Source organism: Wickerhamiella sorbophila (assembly GCF_002251995.1).
Source record: "Wickerhamiella sorbophila strain DS02 chromosome Unknown contig3, whole genome shotgun sequence".
Lineage (NCBI taxonomy): Eukaryota > Fungi > Ascomycota > Dipodascomycetes > Dipodascales > Trichomonascaceae > Wickerhamiella > Wickerhamiella sorbophila.
The window spans coordinates 1,717,877-1,732,413 of record NW_020194004.1 but is presented as its reverse complement, the minus strand read 5'-3'; the positions used below and the strand labels follow the sequence as shown (position 1 = coordinate 1,732,413).

The following is a 14,537-nucleotide window of genomic DNA, read 5'->3' as shown; positions in this document are numbered from 1 at the left end:
AATGCGGCATATTCATTCATTGATCGAGATTCTATTTCTCTATAACGAGATTTACAAAAACCAGCTCCTATGGTCCAGTTCCACTCACAGCTAATGCTCTATGCACGGACTTAACAAGAGGCGCCAGCGCCACCTTGGTCTCGTTTTGGATATGAGGACCAGAGTTGTTCACCACAGCATCAATTCGGTCAAGAGATTTGCGTAACGATTCGACGTAAGGCTCGACCAACTCTTTACGGGCGTGGGCTCGCCAAAAATGCCTGAGAAACTCTAAAGTTGCTGCGTGACAAAGATAAGCTTCCTCGGATAGTTCGATTGTGTCGCATTTCTCATTCCGTAGAGACTGTTGAGCCACAAGGTCCTGGATTTGCTGCTGGGCTGCTATCAGTTCGTCAGTTGAATCGCCAACTTCCCGCAGATCAATAGGCTGAGCGACCAAATTTGCTAACAAGGCCTGCGTTTGTGCCTCAAACTCCTGTTCGGAAATCATAATTTCACGATCAACTTGATTCGGAACGGTTATATGGAGATCCACACTGGCGCCTTGTTTGTTATCATCTTGAAGGTCAGCCAGTCGCAGTTCACTGGTCAAATCAGGGATATCTGAATCTGCTGTCGAGGTAGGTCCCCGTTTATTAAGAAGGAGCCTCTTGCTCAAAACATTCATTGATTTGATGAGCCTAGAGGCCTCCATATCAGAGTACTGTGGTTTCATAGTCAGGTCCGGGGCATTTCCGGTCGTTTCAGGATTATTCTCAGAATTGGCAGCAACATCAAAAAACAAGGGTACCTGGTGATCGATTTTGATTGAGGCTGCTTGTTGCCTTTTGATTCTCTGTTCCTCCAGAATGTCCAGATACTTGTCAATAAGTGAATCATATGGGTGGTTATTAGAGACCCGCTCTCCTCTAAGCTGTAAAAACAATCGGGATTGGAAAAACCTTTGCCAGAAAGCACCCTCAGATAATGGTGGAACGTTTTCGTTATAAGCCTTGCGAACAATCGGATACTGATCAAAGAGATCATGGATCTTTTCTCGGGTAAGCGACAGATTGATTTTGTTATCGCTCGTAGTGGTCGGCTTGATTGTACTCAATACGTTATAAGAGCCTCTTGCTTGTCCATTTTCAAGAGCCGCAGTTTGTAGCAATTCCATGCGCATTTCCCAGAATTGGTCGTTCGTCAAACTTCCTTTGACAACAACTTCTTGGAATACCAGCATCAACTCGCGGTTTTTCTTTAGAATATCCCTTTGAAGCTCAAGATTAGCCAGAAGCACTTTGGGATTCAAATCAATCCTTTTGCGTTTGACAGCTCTGGGCTTCGGGGGGGCCGTTGGCGCTGTAGGGGGAGCTGGTTCGAGATTTGGGGTTGTTCCAGCGGTTCCAGTGGTCTCAGGAGTAGCCGACGCCGCTTCCGAGCTATCTCTGGCCGTTTTGATCGCCTTTTGGAGATTGTCGCGTGCAGAATCGAGTTCTGGCCGCGATTTGAAGTCGAATACATATTTAGTGTCTGCGGTCTGGAGTTGGATCCGGGCTTTGGCCGCCGTTGGTGGAGTAGCCTTCATGCCCGCTACTCCCACAAGATCTATAACAACAGCGCTGCCCTCATTCGGATGCCAATTGATTGTCTTTGCAGTCAGTTGGATCTTGCCAACAACTCCTTTCAACGAAGCGTCGAACTCCATATGGTTAGGTAACCAGGAAAGGCAAAGGCTCTTTAAGACGCATTTATGGACCTATAAATTCTATAGAAAAAAATGCCTTTCCAGACTCAAACCTGGCTCTTAAGCAGTCATTTGACCAAGTTACCACCCTCAATCAACCGTATTCTCACCATGTATAATTTGATTACCTGATGAAAAAAATCAATCCACCCACCTGCCGAAAAAAAAAAATGTCCAAGACTATTATCGGTTTAAGCTTCGGTAACACTTCCTCGTCGGTTGCCATTATGAAGGATGGTGTCCTTGAGGTTATTGCTAACCAGGACGGTGACCGTGCAATCCCGACTATGCTGTCTTACGCACATGGCGACGAGTACTATGGTGCGCAGGCCAAGCAGCAGTTGGTTCGCAACCCCAAAAACACTGTTGCCTTCTTCCGTGATTTTTTGGCCAATAGCTATGCCAAGATCGATGTCAGTGCCAACCACCGTTCTGCCCATCCCGTTGAAGATAGCGAGAAACTCGTTGCTTTCAAAGTTGTTGACGGCGAGTCCGAGCATACCGTCAGTGTGAATGAGATTGTCGTTCGCTACCTCAAGCAACTGCACACTGCTGCTAATGACTACATTGGCAAGGAGATTGACGGCAGTGTGATTGCCGTCCCCACCAATTTCTCTGAGCAGCAGCGAAAGCTGGTTGCCGAATTGGCTGAAAAAGCTGGCCTGCCTGCCTTGCAAGTTATCAACGAACCCACTGCTGCTCTCCTCGCCCACGTTTCTCGTCCTGATATCGATGCACATGCTAACAAGCTTTTCGTTGTCGCTGACTTTGGCGGTACTCGTTCTGACGGCGCCGTCATTGCTTATAACGGTGGAATCTTTACTATTCTGGCGACCATGCATGATCTTGAGCTTGGCGGCCGTGATCTTGATGAGGCCATCATCGAGCACCTGGCCAAGGAGTTTGAGAAAGAATACAAGGTCGATCCCCGCAAGGAGGAGCGCGCCATGGCCAAGCTTGCCCATGAGGCCGAGCTGATCAAGAAGACTTTGTCGAACTCTACGACTACCCAGTTTGGTATTGAGAGTGTTGCTTCTGGTTTCGATTTCAGCGGCTCTCTTAACCGTCTTCGTTTCGAGATGGTTGGCCGCTCTGCGTTCACACGTATTGGCGACTTTGTCAAGCACCTTGTTGCCAAAGCCAATGTTGATGTTCTGGATGTTGATGAGGTTCTTCTTGTTGGTGGTACCTCTTGGGTGCCCAAGGTTTCCTCTGTTGTTTCCGGTCTGTTTGATTCTGAGCGCACTGTTATCCGCTCACCAAACACCGACACTAAGGCCATCGATCCCGATGAGCTGATTGCTCGCGGTGCTGCTATTCAGGCCTCTTTGGTCTCCAACTTCGATGCTGAGGAGATCGCCGAGTCTTTGCAGCCTGTTGTCACCAACGGCCCCCATCTTGCCAAGCCTATTGGTGTCAAGACCGCTGAGGGTGTTACTGAGATTTTGGCTATCAACACACTCATTCCTATCCGTAAGACTATCTCTATCCCTGCTGAAGGTGATGTTCTTATTGAGATTGTCGAGATCGAGCGTGAGATTAAGGTCGAAACCGTCAAGCCCGAGCCAAAGGCTGCCGGCGAGGACGAAGAGAGTGACTGGAGTGACGACGAGGATGAGGAGTATGAGGTTCGCAGCAGAGTTGTCAAGCCCGGCAAGACTCTTGCTCAGCTTGGTATCACTGCTAACGGCAAAGCTGATATCGTTGTTACTATTTCCAAGGATCTAAAGATGCAGGTTGCCGCACGGTCTGGCTCCGAGCACGTCGCTGGTACTGTTTAAAAAAGATAGAAATCTAATCAAAAAAGACTTTTAAAAATTATCTATTCCCCACCAACCGCCTAAACTCAGCCCTCCAACGCGTCGTTCACGCGGCCGAAAGGCATGCTGAGCTAAGCGAGTGTTTACCTCATGATTCGCGTCGACCACAAAATGGCTGGATCAGACGTCTCAGACGGTGGTTTATATCTATCTGATGAGCCGGCACTGGGAATCAAAAGTAATTCACGCACAAGGTTTACTCTGTCGCCTGAGCTACGGCCGCACAGCAGTCCACGGGTCAGTCTAGCGGAGCTTATAAAAGGACGAGACAATTTCTCAGACAGCCCTTCTGCAGTTGTAGGGCAATCAATCAATGGAATCCGTAACGTCGGGGCGGCAAAGTCTCGGAGTGGACGCGATAACTCGTCGTTTAAGCACTTTACCACCCCACCGGAGCCATCCGCTAACCGCGACCTTGAGGAGACACTGAACAGATTATCACAGGAAAACTTGGACGTGAGAGCTGAATTGAAGGTGTACAAGAGTCGGGAGGCCAAGCTAGAGCAAGAATTAGCCTATGCACTTGAGCGGAAGGCGTATTATAAAAAGGCAGCAGTGGAGTCCCATGAGAGTGCGAAGAAGGCATGTGAAGTCACATCAACGCAGAAGGGTTATATCGAAAACCTTGAAAAGCAAGCTCAGACTGCCAACAGTACAATAGAAGAGCTTAAAACTCAACTTCACGGAGCAAACGAGCTCATCTCTGTTCTTAGGAGCCAAATCGAGGGTCTTGAGTCTCAAATGAGAACCAGTCAGGATCTCGAGGAGGAGCTAAAGAAACGAGCGGAGAATGCTGAGAAACGTGCATTTGATTTGGAGAATCAAATTGGTTTTATGGAAAAGGTGTTTACGTCTTCTCGTCCAGCAACTTCAGATGCTTCGGTTACTCTTCATGAAAAAGAACCCCAAGACGAGCTTGAACAAAAGAAAATCGAGGTATTGGAAGTTGAACAAAAGCTGAAACAAGTGAAAAAGCGCTTGGATAAGAAGTTGTCAAAGTTCGAGTCGCTTTCCACAGAATACAGTCAGCTCAAAGCCAATGTTGGCGAAATCCGTCGAGTCTCGAGTGCTCCAACGTCTGCGGTTCAGCAATCGCCAGCTTTCCCTGTGGGCCCTGTAGAATTTGTGTATCCTGTGGCTTCAGCAGCTGCTACGGTTCCTACTGTTCCTACGGTGCCTACAGTTCCTGCGGTTACTACGGCTCCGACGGCTCCAGAAAATCAGACACCTTCGGTAGCCATGCCGCCCACAAGCCCCACGGTTGCTGTGACTTCAGCAGCACCAAAGGCACCCGAAACACCACTCCAGGAGGACTTCGCACACAAATGCCTCGAGTTAATTAGATCGGAACTTTCATCGTTGAAGGATCTTGTGAACGAACTGGCGGTTAAGAGGCCCAATGAATCTGAAACCATGTCTAAAGACATGAAGGACATTCTTTTACAGCTTTCAAAAGTGGTATTAGACCTTAAAACTAGAGAGAGCCGAGACTCTAGCCCGATGCGGCTTCAAAAGACCCCCGAAACCCGAACACCTAAAGCCATGAGCCGCAATATCTCAACCCCTGCGGAGCTCAAGCTCAAGCAACGAAGGATTCCTCGAATGCACTCCACACATTCTCTCACTCAGGATGCGTTCATAGCTGAAGATCCTGTTCCAGAATTGAGCGAGGACTCGACAAATGAAACTGTTATTGGTGATCCCACAGGCCCAACCTTTAATGATCAGCTCCTTGCTGAAGCCAAACGACAGCTAATTGAAATGAGCCATCCCGAAGAGGCGGAAGCTATGAGATTTATTGGCGATCATTTGACACGAAGATCATAATGTATAAGTTATATTTATTTTGGTTTCTATGCAGAAAATCAGAAAATTCAGCCCTGCCCGGATAAACAAATCACGTGACCAAAGAAAGTGGGTGGTTTTTTCATCCACCACTTGCGAATGCGCTAGAATAAGCGATATCGGGGCAAGATCCAGCTTTGGGCAAATACGGCAGTTTAGGAGCTGAAAACGAGCGAAAATGGTAATATGCTCAAAAGTATCAAAACTGACCGAGTACGCCGGAAACCCAAGCTCTACTACTTGTTTCGCCCAGGCATAAACAACATGACGTATTGCATACTCTTCATGCATAAGGCACACATGAATATCTTCATCAACGGCAACACTCTGAGTCATTGCAACTTCCATCATGAGTCCACTTCATCAAATCAATCAAAAAATTGGAGACCGTACACAAACAGAGGACTGGCGTGTCCGTGGGTACTCGCCTCTGATTGCCCCTGATCTTCTTCAGAGTGAAATTCCCCTCACCACCAAGTCCTACGAGAAAATCATCGAGGGCCGCGAGGCGGCCACTGCAGTTCTTAACGGCACAGATGACCGTTTGCTGGTTGTTGTCGGCCCATGCTCTATCCACGACCCCAAGGCTGCTGTTGAGTACTGTGAGAAGCTGGCAAAGCTCAATGAGGAGCTCAAAGGCGACCTACTCATCATTATGCGGGCGTACCTCGAAAAGCCCCGGACCACTGTTGGATGGAAAGGGCTTATCAATGACCCTGATATCGACGGATCTTTCAAAATCAACAAGGGTCTTCGTATTGCCCGTGAGCTGTTCGTCAAACTGACTTCCATGTTGCCGATCGCTGGTGAAATGCTCGACACGATTTCTCCGCAGTTCCTGAGTGACTTGTTCAGCTTAGGCGCTATTGGTGCCCGCACCACTGAGTGTCAACTTCACCGTGAGCTTGCTTCGGGTCTGTCTTTCCCTGTTGGTTTCAAAAACGGCACTGACGGCGGCCTACAAGTTGCCATCGATGCGATGGGCTCCGCTGCCCACCCTCACCACTTTTTGTCCGTCACAAAACCAGGTAATGTTGCTATTGTAGGTACCAATGGTAACCAAGATACCTTTGCTATTCTTCGCGGTGGCAAAAATGGCACAAACTATGACAAGGACAGTGTTAACGATGCTTGGGCCAAGCTTCTCAAGAGCGGTGTCGCAAAAGAAGGTAGCGCCCGCATTATGATTGACTGCTCCCACGGAAACTCACTTAAAAATCACAATAACCAGCCTAAAGTTGTTGATGCTGTGGTTGAGCAAGTTGCCGGTGGCCAAAAAGCTATCTGCGGTGTGATGATCGAGTCCAATCTGGTTGCCGGACGCCAAAACGATCCCGTGGTTTATGGTCAATCTATTACCGACGCTTGTATTGATTGGGAAACCACTGAAAAATGCCTTCGAGAACTCGCTCAGGCTGCTAAGGACCGCCGCAGCCACTAATTATGTCTTGAAATAGAAAGAAAAAAGGAAAAGTCACGATTTCACAAGATTGAAAATCATTTCGTGGAGAGTTAAGATGCTAAATATGCTTAATGCGACAGCTGCTTCCGGAGAGCTGAGTTTTCCTGCTTGAGGAGATCAAGCTCAATCTCCAAGCGAGCAGCATGGTTATGCGAAGCAAGAGCCATAAGTCTTTCATTCTCACTTCGCAGGCTCTTGAGCCGAGTGAGCATCCGATGGACAAGCTCGGCACCGTCCATAGAACCAACTTCCGAGGTTTTCCCCAGCGCAATGGCCGTCATGAGTGCCTCGACCTGCAACTTCAGCTCACGAACGGTTGCCTCTTTTTCCTCCAGCTTTTGAGACAGATCATACACAGAACTCGAGTCTGTCAATGATTTAGGGCTACTATTTTCAGACGGGCCAACCCACTGCATTGCAGTAGCTCCCTGCTGGGGGCGAAACTGCTGCTGGGCTGGCGGTTGTTGTTGTTGTTGTTGTTGTTGTTGTTGCTGGGGCATCTGGGGCACCGGTTGGGCCACAACGTTGTTTTGAGTAAACCAGGGGGAAGAAGTAGTAGAAGAAGTGGAATTATTCCGACTGTTAGAATGGTCAATGGTCTTGATTCCTAGACCCGAAGAAAAAGTTCCCGGTGCTAACATGTCATAGGGCCGCAGGCCCGAGTTGACATTGTTGGTGGAGATGGTTTCACTGGCAAAAGGAAAACGACTAGTAGCGTTCATCATTGTTTTTAAAAAAGATTTGAAGAAAGGGGGTAGTTCGGTCGATGGAAACGATAAAGTAGTAGTCGATCTGTGTTCAATGTCTCTGTTGTCGGAGAGTTGTTTGTGGATGGAAAATTTAGGTGGGAAGCAGGCAACTTATATATCTAGTCCCATCAATATAACTTTTTGTGATGTATCACAATTTGTGGTCCCTGGACGCGACGGGACCGCGTGTCGGACCCTGCAAGAACACTCGGCTGCGATAAGTGGGGACCTTAGCCTCAAAACCTGGGCGAAAGGAAGGCGATCATTAGCGCAGCCTTTCAAAAACATAAATATAAGCAAACTTCTGCATTTCTTCGATTTCAGCACCCTTTACAACCTTCTCGTCATTAAACAAGTACCATTCATCCCCATGCCGAACGTATGCAACGTAATGGCCCACATGCACGCTAGTGCCTTTATGACATATGATGGCCCGCAGCTGATAATTCGCCGGAATAGAAGGATCTCCACAGGATTTTTTCGTCACCTTCACGGGAATTTCGGTAATAGACTCCCCATTCCCGGCAAATAGCCACTCGACAGCTGCTTCGATTGACGTGTTGGCCTGAAGCGCCGCGGTGGCCTGCGCGGTGGTGAACCCCATTGACTCGAGGTGAAGCCGGCTGACATCATCGATATCGCCAGTGGATGGTTCGGCGGGGGGGTTGAACATGAACTCCATGGCTAACTCTGCGCTTGAATTTCCAGTGTTTTTTAATGCGTCTGTAGCTTGGCTCTCGGGGAATCCCATGGCTACCAATTGCTGGAGTGCGTCCTGATTAGGCACAAATTCAGCCTCTTCGTCAACTACAACGTTTTCGTCCTCTTGGGGGCCCTTGGACAGATACTTGTCCAGAGACATGGAAGAATCGACAATGACAGGAACATCCGCCTTACGAGGCACCCAGTCGACAATTTGGAATCGGCGGGCATTAAGAACAAAAACTTCTGGGAAGGACTTGAACTTGGTGGTTGACTCGGCCGTTTTGCCTACTTTACATGTGGCGCAAGAATACTCCAGAGTTTGCTTGGACGTAAAGGAATCCAGCAATTCGGCTAGTTGAACAGGTCTGTACTCGCCAGGAGCAGCTTCTTCAATAGGAACAGCCACAGATAGGTTTTCCTGACCTTCAAGCTTATAACGAACAGCGTGACATTCTGTACATTCTAAGCGGTTTTCAGTTTCAAATTGCAAGGACTCTGTCGGATCGAGTGTGCCCGATTTTGCAGCGAATTTCTGGATCTCTCCCACAAGGTAGCTTAAAAACTCGAATGCGTCCTGCTGCCCCATGCCTGCAAATTCGGGATGATTTTTGCCGATCAAGTACTTGAACATTGCGGGTGCAAATCCCCGTTGGTAACCATCTTCGGAATGGAAATCCTTGACAGCATAGTGACCGCTGTTCAGGCCATCCTGCATTTTCCGCAACTGAATCAACAAATCGTTGGCAGGATCGGCTGAGCTCGTGTTATCTGGGGTGTTGGCAGGGAATGCAGCTTGAAACATAGGCAATGCAAATAGACATTGAACAACGCTATTAAGATAGCATGTGTTACCGAGATTCCGTAGACCAGTTAACCCGGGACCCATAACAGGTTCCAGCTCTTTGCCGTCAGAGGACATTGCGAAATCCCATTTAACATTTTGTTCGAGCTGTAGCTCAGCCAGACTTTTTTCAGTTTTCTCCTGCTGCGCAATATCAATGCCCCAGTGCGCTAGATGGCTTGCGATGGATGGATCTTTGACTTCCTCGTCGCACAAGTAGCAGTAAATGTCGACACTTCCCTCGGCAGTAATCGATCCCAGTTTGACGGAAAGTGGATGTTGACTAGCCTCAAAATGGGCTAAAGCGTGTCCGTTTCCGCCACCTCCGCCGAATTGGGGCCGCCCACAATTCAAATTGCCGCACTGCAAGCACATCCACAGGTTAGAGGTCAGATCGCAATTCGAACATTTCGAAAGCTGCTCACTAGTTAGCCGCGCACCTTCGTCTTGATCCAGCGCTGCAACATGCTTGCAAGGCTTGATATCGAGTTCCCACGCCTGGATTTCCTGACGCTTGGCATACGACTCTGCCGCAAGAACTCGGTCAATCTCTTGCTGCCATTCCGGGCTATCGGTTGATCCGCCGCCCAAGTCCTTTGCGGTAGTCACAGTTTCAAACAAATCCGCTTCCGCCTCTGCTGAAACTGCCAGCTTTACCGCCTTAGGACCCCGAGGGCGAGGAACCTTTTTGATATTTACAAACTTGCCGTGTCCTGTACCGTTGAAATGCGCCTTGGAAAAGTCACGGCTCGGATCAGGCGAAACAGCAATGCCACATTGAACACAAACATCAAGCCCATGCTGCGATTCAGGCGTGTCAAACGTATATACACACTCGTCCTTGTAAATAGGCATTATGTTGACAAACCGTAGTTGGGAGTCTACAACCCTATGTACTACATGCGATGTGGGGGAAGAAAACATCACTTTTTAACTCACGATATCCTACAGTCTAGTAAGTCCAGTCAAGAAGGGTAGGATGCTGGGGGTCGGCTTTAGTTTTGCGGGCGAGGACATGCTCGATGTGGCTGACAAGGCCAACCTTGTTGCCATGAGTCTTTTCGAAATGCTTGACAACATCATCACGGGTAGCCTTTGTCTCGGAAGAAGAGGTCTCGCCGGTGACAAAAAGCATGATCTCCTCCTCAGTGGGCAAGCCGAACTTGTGAGGGTACTGCATGTAGGTGCGGTCGGTGTGGAACTTCATGGGGGTCCAATCGGGCTTGCGGGGCGCGAAGATTTTGGCAATGTCGCTGGCACTGATCTGCTCCAAGGAGGCGGGCTCCCAGACAGGCTTACGCTTGTCGACCAACAAGGCGATGACACCCTCGGCGAAATCATTGCGGCCACACACACCATCGGCGATGTGCTGCTCAAGAGCGAAAACAGACTTGATGTCTAGAGACTTGGCTTTGCGGAAACCGGCCAAAGTGACCTTGAGGGAGTGAGGGCAGCGGTCAAGCAAGGTGGCCTTGGTCTTGAGAGCGAATGCCGATCCCTCAGCTTCCAGGGCAGCAATGATCTCCTCGACAGTGTCGAACTTGAAGCAAGAGTCAATAACGTCACGATCCGCATCGGAGAGGGTGGGTTTGTGGTTGGCGGGGGCATCAGCGGCAAACTCCTCAATGGCACGATTGACGAGACTAAAGTACTCGTCGGAAGTGGCATCGCCATCAGAAGGTCTGAGCTCGCTCAAACGCTTCTCAATCTCAGGCACACGTTCGCTGGGGACGAAATGGGTTGCGACGCCTGCCCGGTACACATCGTAGCCCTTGAGGCGATCGGAAGTCATACCCAGGTACAGACCAAGCTGGCCGTCCATGCGGCTGAGACGGAACAGACCACCGACATCGGGGTAGTAACCAATGGTGGTCTCAGGCATAGCCCACAGGGTCTTTTCAGTAGCCACTACAAAAGGAGCATGGGCACTCAGGCCAACACCACCACCCATGGTAATACCGTCAATGAGGGCAACATATGGCTTGGCATAAGTAGCAATTAGATGATCCAAAGCAAACTCGGTCTGGAAGTAGCGAGAGCAGTTCTTTTCGCCAACTTCAGCCCCCTGCTCCCGGAACATAAGAGCCAGGGCAGTGACATCACCACCGGCCGAAAAGGCCTTGCCGCCAGCGCCCTTCACCACGATAATGTTAGCCGAGTCGCTCTTGGCGTACTCCAAAAGACGAGGGGCCATTAAGGTGCACATATTGTGGTTGATAGCGTTGAGCTTTTTGGGACGGTTCAAAATGAACTCGCGCACCGCACCATTGGATCGCACAAGAACCTCGTCCGGCGAGCCCTCCTCGTAAGAGCTGGAAGTGTGGTTCATGCGTGCGTTGATGTTCAAACGTGTCGGGTCGATCTTTGCGCGTAACGGCATCCGCAAGTTCCTCCTCAGCATTAGGTTAGAATGTGAGTATTTCTACTTGGTCAGCGTTTATTCTAGGGTTGGGTGATTCCCCGCAGTTGAGGAGGTTTCCGGTCCAACATGCCGATTCGGGTGCCGAGACGATAGATGTGATCAATTTAGCAACGATCCGTGTTTATGTGCTCGGTTTCCGTTTCACCAGGAGCACTGACGGCCTGGGGTAGTGCGGGTGTTGCTCGGGTCTCAGGAGGATGGCCTGTCGTTCTGTGTCTTGCCCGTACCTCAAGGCATTTATCAATTCGAACGCCAATTGCTGTATAGCTGCACGCCCAAATCTCTCAGCCAAGCTGTCTGTGTATGCTAATCTGGAGTTTATCTGCATTTGATCTTGGCCAGCCCAGCCCCTACCCTAGCCAGCTGGAGCCGCTCTGGTAATCGCCCAAGAGTAATTTAGTGATCTGCTCAGTGTGTTCACAAATAGACCGTTCCAGATCGTATAAAATGCGAAGCAGCGGTTACTTCGCCGCACGGATACGAGGCTGCTCATACCTGCCCTGCGTCGCTCCCGAGGTCACCGCTGTTGTCCACTTTATTCCGTTATACTGGCAGCTTGTAGTCTGCCTGTAAAGAGTCAATTTGATTGAATTGAACACACCTTTCAGGTTTAGTGTGCGACCTCAGACGCGTCCCACCAGTGGTGCCACTTTTCAGATCTTTCACCTGATAAAGTTTGTCAGCGCTCGCATATTTTCCATCTTGCAACATGGTCGTAGCTGAAAAATCGCCATTGTCGACAGCTGAAAAGCTTGATCCCCGGTATTATTTGACATACCGTGAAGAGCCGCATAGAACTCGTCGTATGCAAATTATTGCTGCTCATCCGGAGGTCACAAAGCTGAATGGACACGAACCGCTCACCAAATGGGTTGTCCTCGGGGTCGTCACTTTACAGTTCACCTGTGCTTATTTATTGAGAAATTCGAGCTTTAGTGACTGGAAGTTCTGGCTAACAGCCTATATTATTGGCGCTACGTGTTGCTCGAATGTGTTTTTGGCCATCCACGAATTCTCCCACAACTTGGGCTTCAAAAAGCCCCTCCCGAATCGCCTCTTTAGCATCGTGGCCAACTTGCCCGTCGGAATTCCTTATTCTGCAAGCTTCGGACCTTTCCACTTGCTCCACCACAAGCATATGGGCGAGCCCGACTACGACACTGATCTGCCTACTCCTCTCGAGGCCCTGGTGCTCTCCAATATTGCAGGAAAGGCGTTCTTTGCTACGTTCCAGCTGTTCTTCTATGCTATCAGACCAGCTTGCTTGGTCCCTATGGAGTTCACTTGGGTGCATTATCTGAACATCGCCGTCCAGTTCGCTGCTGATTATATCTTGGTCAAAACCTGTGGATGGATGTCGTTCTTCTACCTTTTAGCGTCCGCTTTCTTGAGTGGATCTCTGCATCCCCTTGCTGGCCATTTCATTTCCGAGCACTACGTATTTGAGCACCCTGTCAAGAGCCCCGACACGCTGTACCCCGAAACTTACAGTTACTACGGCCCTCTCAACATCTTCTTTTACAATGCCGGATACCACAGTGAACACCATGATTTCCCGTTCATTCCTTGGACGAGAATCAAGGAGCTTCGTCGCATTGCTACAGAGTTCTACGACCCTCTGCCTTGCCACATGTCCTTGACGAAGGTGTTGATTCAGTTCATTTTTGATCCTCAGGTCACTCTTTGGTGCCGTGTTGAACGCCCCTCACACAAGGAGCGTAAAGCTGCTGCCACTGCTGCTGAAATTGAGTAGCATTGAGTCGCCCAGTGTATAAAGCAAATTAATTCAAATAACGTCACCTCTGTTTGTACAAAAGGTGCTCTAACGTCTCATCTGTGCTTCAGATATTTATCAGTCGACCATTGAATCTCTGAATTGATTTCGAACCTAAATTGTATGCTTGTTTACTACCTGGGCTTATATAGGATATGTGCTTTTTTTCACCAACTCGGCCTCCTTAGCTTAGTGGTAGAGCGTTGCACTTGTAATGCAAAGGTCAGCGGTTCAATTCCGCTAGGTGGCATGCGGTTTTTTTTTTACCGCAAGACACTTGTTAATTTTATATTTTTTATATTCTAATTCAAAGGCAAGAAACCAACTCTTGTTTCCAACCACTATTTGAATTTTATGCGACCCTATAGGGAAAGTGCCCGCGACGCATTACGCGTGGGCTGTTTCATGCAAATCGTGTATATAAACCAACGCACTTTGTTTATTCAAAAAATCTGACCCACTATGCCTATCGAACTGTTTTTAAGTCCTATCATGAAGCCGATTGTTCAGGCACAATCTGCTTTGATGGGCGTCCATCGAAGTAACAGTAACTACACACCGACTATCAAAAATCTTCTCGACAACACGCATTCTTACATTGTCCGGAAAGAATTTGGCACAGGGTCGAAAACATTTAGTGTTTTCGATAATTCAGACCCCAATGCCCCCCATTCTTATGAAGACAGGCTCTATAATATGAATCGCTCCCGTGCCGTCAAAGGTGCCTACAAAATGTACATGCGTGGGGACGACAAGCCAATTGGAGCTTTGCGCGCGGGACTACGAAGCAATGTTTTACTTTTAAAGACAGCATCTGGAGATGAGCTGGAATTAGGCTGGCACGTAATGGAGCACAAGGTCGATGCAATAGATAACTACCGCACTTTCCAGCTAAGCGATGGTTACAGCTACCAGTGGACCACAAAAGGCCAATATTTAGAGCGCGTCCTCAATGCAGGCCAACGCGATGCTGAAGTTCGAGAAAGAGTTGGCCAGGTACGTCTTCATCCCAATCGCCGCGGATTCGACCTGGCCATTAATGAGTCCGAAGTTCACAGCCTCGAGATGGTGGTCGCCACCGCTCTGGCCTGTTACATAGAGTCATGGAACACTGAGCGGGCTTACGGTGGAATCTATGATGCCAAACAAACCGTACCTGGAGTTTGGTGGCAGCGACAAACCTAAGATCTTCG

General features: G+C 49.0%; 9 protein-coding genes across 9 annotated transcripts; 5 read left to right on the top strand and 4 right to left on the bottom strand.

Moving 5' to 3' along the window:
• Window positions 1-67: 67 nt before the first annotated feature.
• B9G98_02884 (RNA polymerase II transcription factor B subunit 1) lies at window positions 68-1,687 on the bottom strand (the record flags this gene model as incomplete). The annotated part of the gene is made up of 1 exon (XM_024809441.1): window positions 68-1,687. One exon carries the CDS (start codon window positions 1,685-1,687, stop codon window positions 68-70), a length of 1,620 nt encoding a protein of 539 aa, XP_024665209.1.
• A 209-nt stretch (window positions 1,688-1,896) lies between these two features.
• Window positions 1,897-3,507, top strand: B9G98_02883 (Ribosome-associated complex subunit SSZ1; the record flags this gene model as incomplete). Its single annotated transcript, XM_024809440.1, has 1 exon — window positions 1,897-3,507. The coding sequence occupies one exon, from the start codon at window positions 1,897-1,899 to the stop codon at window positions 3,505-3,507; it is 1,611 nt and encodes a 536-aa protein (XP_024665208.1).
• Window positions 3,508-3,561: 54 nt separating this feature from the next.
• B9G98_02882 (hypothetical protein) lies at window positions 3,562-5,373 on the top strand (the record flags this gene model as incomplete). The annotated part of the gene is made up of 1 exon (XM_024809439.1): window positions 3,562-5,373. The coding sequence occupies exon 1, from the start codon at window positions 3,637-3,639 to the stop codon at window positions 5,371-5,373; it is 1,737 nt and encodes a 578-aa protein (XP_024665207.1). The 5' UTR covers window positions 3,562-3,636.
• A 367-nt stretch (window positions 5,374-5,740) lies between these two features.
• Window positions 5,741-6,832, top strand: B9G98_02881 (Phospho-2-dehydro-3-deoxyheptonate aldolase, phenylalanine-inhibited; the record flags this gene model as incomplete). The annotated part of the gene is made up of 1 exon (XM_024809438.1): window positions 5,741-6,832. The coding sequence occupies one exon, from the start codon at window positions 5,741-5,743 to the stop codon at window positions 6,830-6,832; it is 1,092 nt and encodes a 363-aa protein (XP_024665206.1).
• An 89-nt stretch (window positions 6,833-6,921) lies between these two features.
• Window positions 6,922-7,575, bottom strand: B9G98_02880 (Protein MUM2; the record flags this gene model as incomplete). The annotated part of the gene is made up of 1 exon (XM_024809437.1): window positions 6,922-7,575. One exon carries the CDS (start codon window positions 7,573-7,575, stop codon window positions 6,922-6,924), a length of 654 nt encoding a protein of 217 aa, XP_024665205.1.
• A 292-nt stretch (window positions 7,576-7,867) lies between these two features.
• On the bottom strand, window positions 7,868-10,003 carry B9G98_02879 (Ubiquitin carboxyl-terminal hydrolase 14; the record flags this gene model as incomplete). The annotated part of the gene is made up of 1 exon (XM_024809436.1): window positions 7,868-10,003. The coding sequence occupies one exon, from the start codon at window positions 10,001-10,003 to the stop codon at window positions 7,868-7,870; it is 2,136 nt and encodes a 711-aa protein (XP_024665204.1).
• A 97-nt stretch (window positions 10,004-10,100) lies between these two features.
• On the bottom strand, window positions 10,101-11,528 carry B9G98_02878 (3-hydroxyisobutyryl-CoA hydrolase, mitochondrial; the record flags this gene model as incomplete). The annotated part of the gene is made up of 1 exon (XM_024809435.1): window positions 10,101-11,528. The coding sequence occupies one exon, from the start codon at window positions 11,526-11,528 to the stop codon at window positions 10,101-10,103; it is 1,428 nt and encodes a 475-aa protein (XP_024665203.1).
• Window positions 11,529-12,279: 751 nt separating this feature from the next.
• Window positions 12,280-13,323, top strand: B9G98_02877 (Sphingolipid delta(4)-desaturase; the record flags this gene model as incomplete). Its single annotated transcript, XM_024809434.1, has 1 exon — window positions 12,280-13,323. The coding sequence occupies one exon, from the start codon at window positions 12,280-12,282 to the stop codon at window positions 13,321-13,323; it is 1,044 nt and encodes a 347-aa protein (XP_024665202.1).
• A 483-nt stretch (window positions 13,324-13,806) lies between these two features.
• Window positions 13,807-14,529, top strand: B9G98_02876 (hypothetical protein; the record flags this gene model as incomplete). Its single annotated transcript, XM_024809433.1, has 1 exon — window positions 13,807-14,529. One exon carries the CDS (start codon window positions 13,807-13,809, stop codon window positions 14,527-14,529), a length of 723 nt encoding a protein of 240 aa, XP_024665201.1.
• Between the last annotated feature and the right edge of the window lie 8 nt (window positions 14,530-14,537).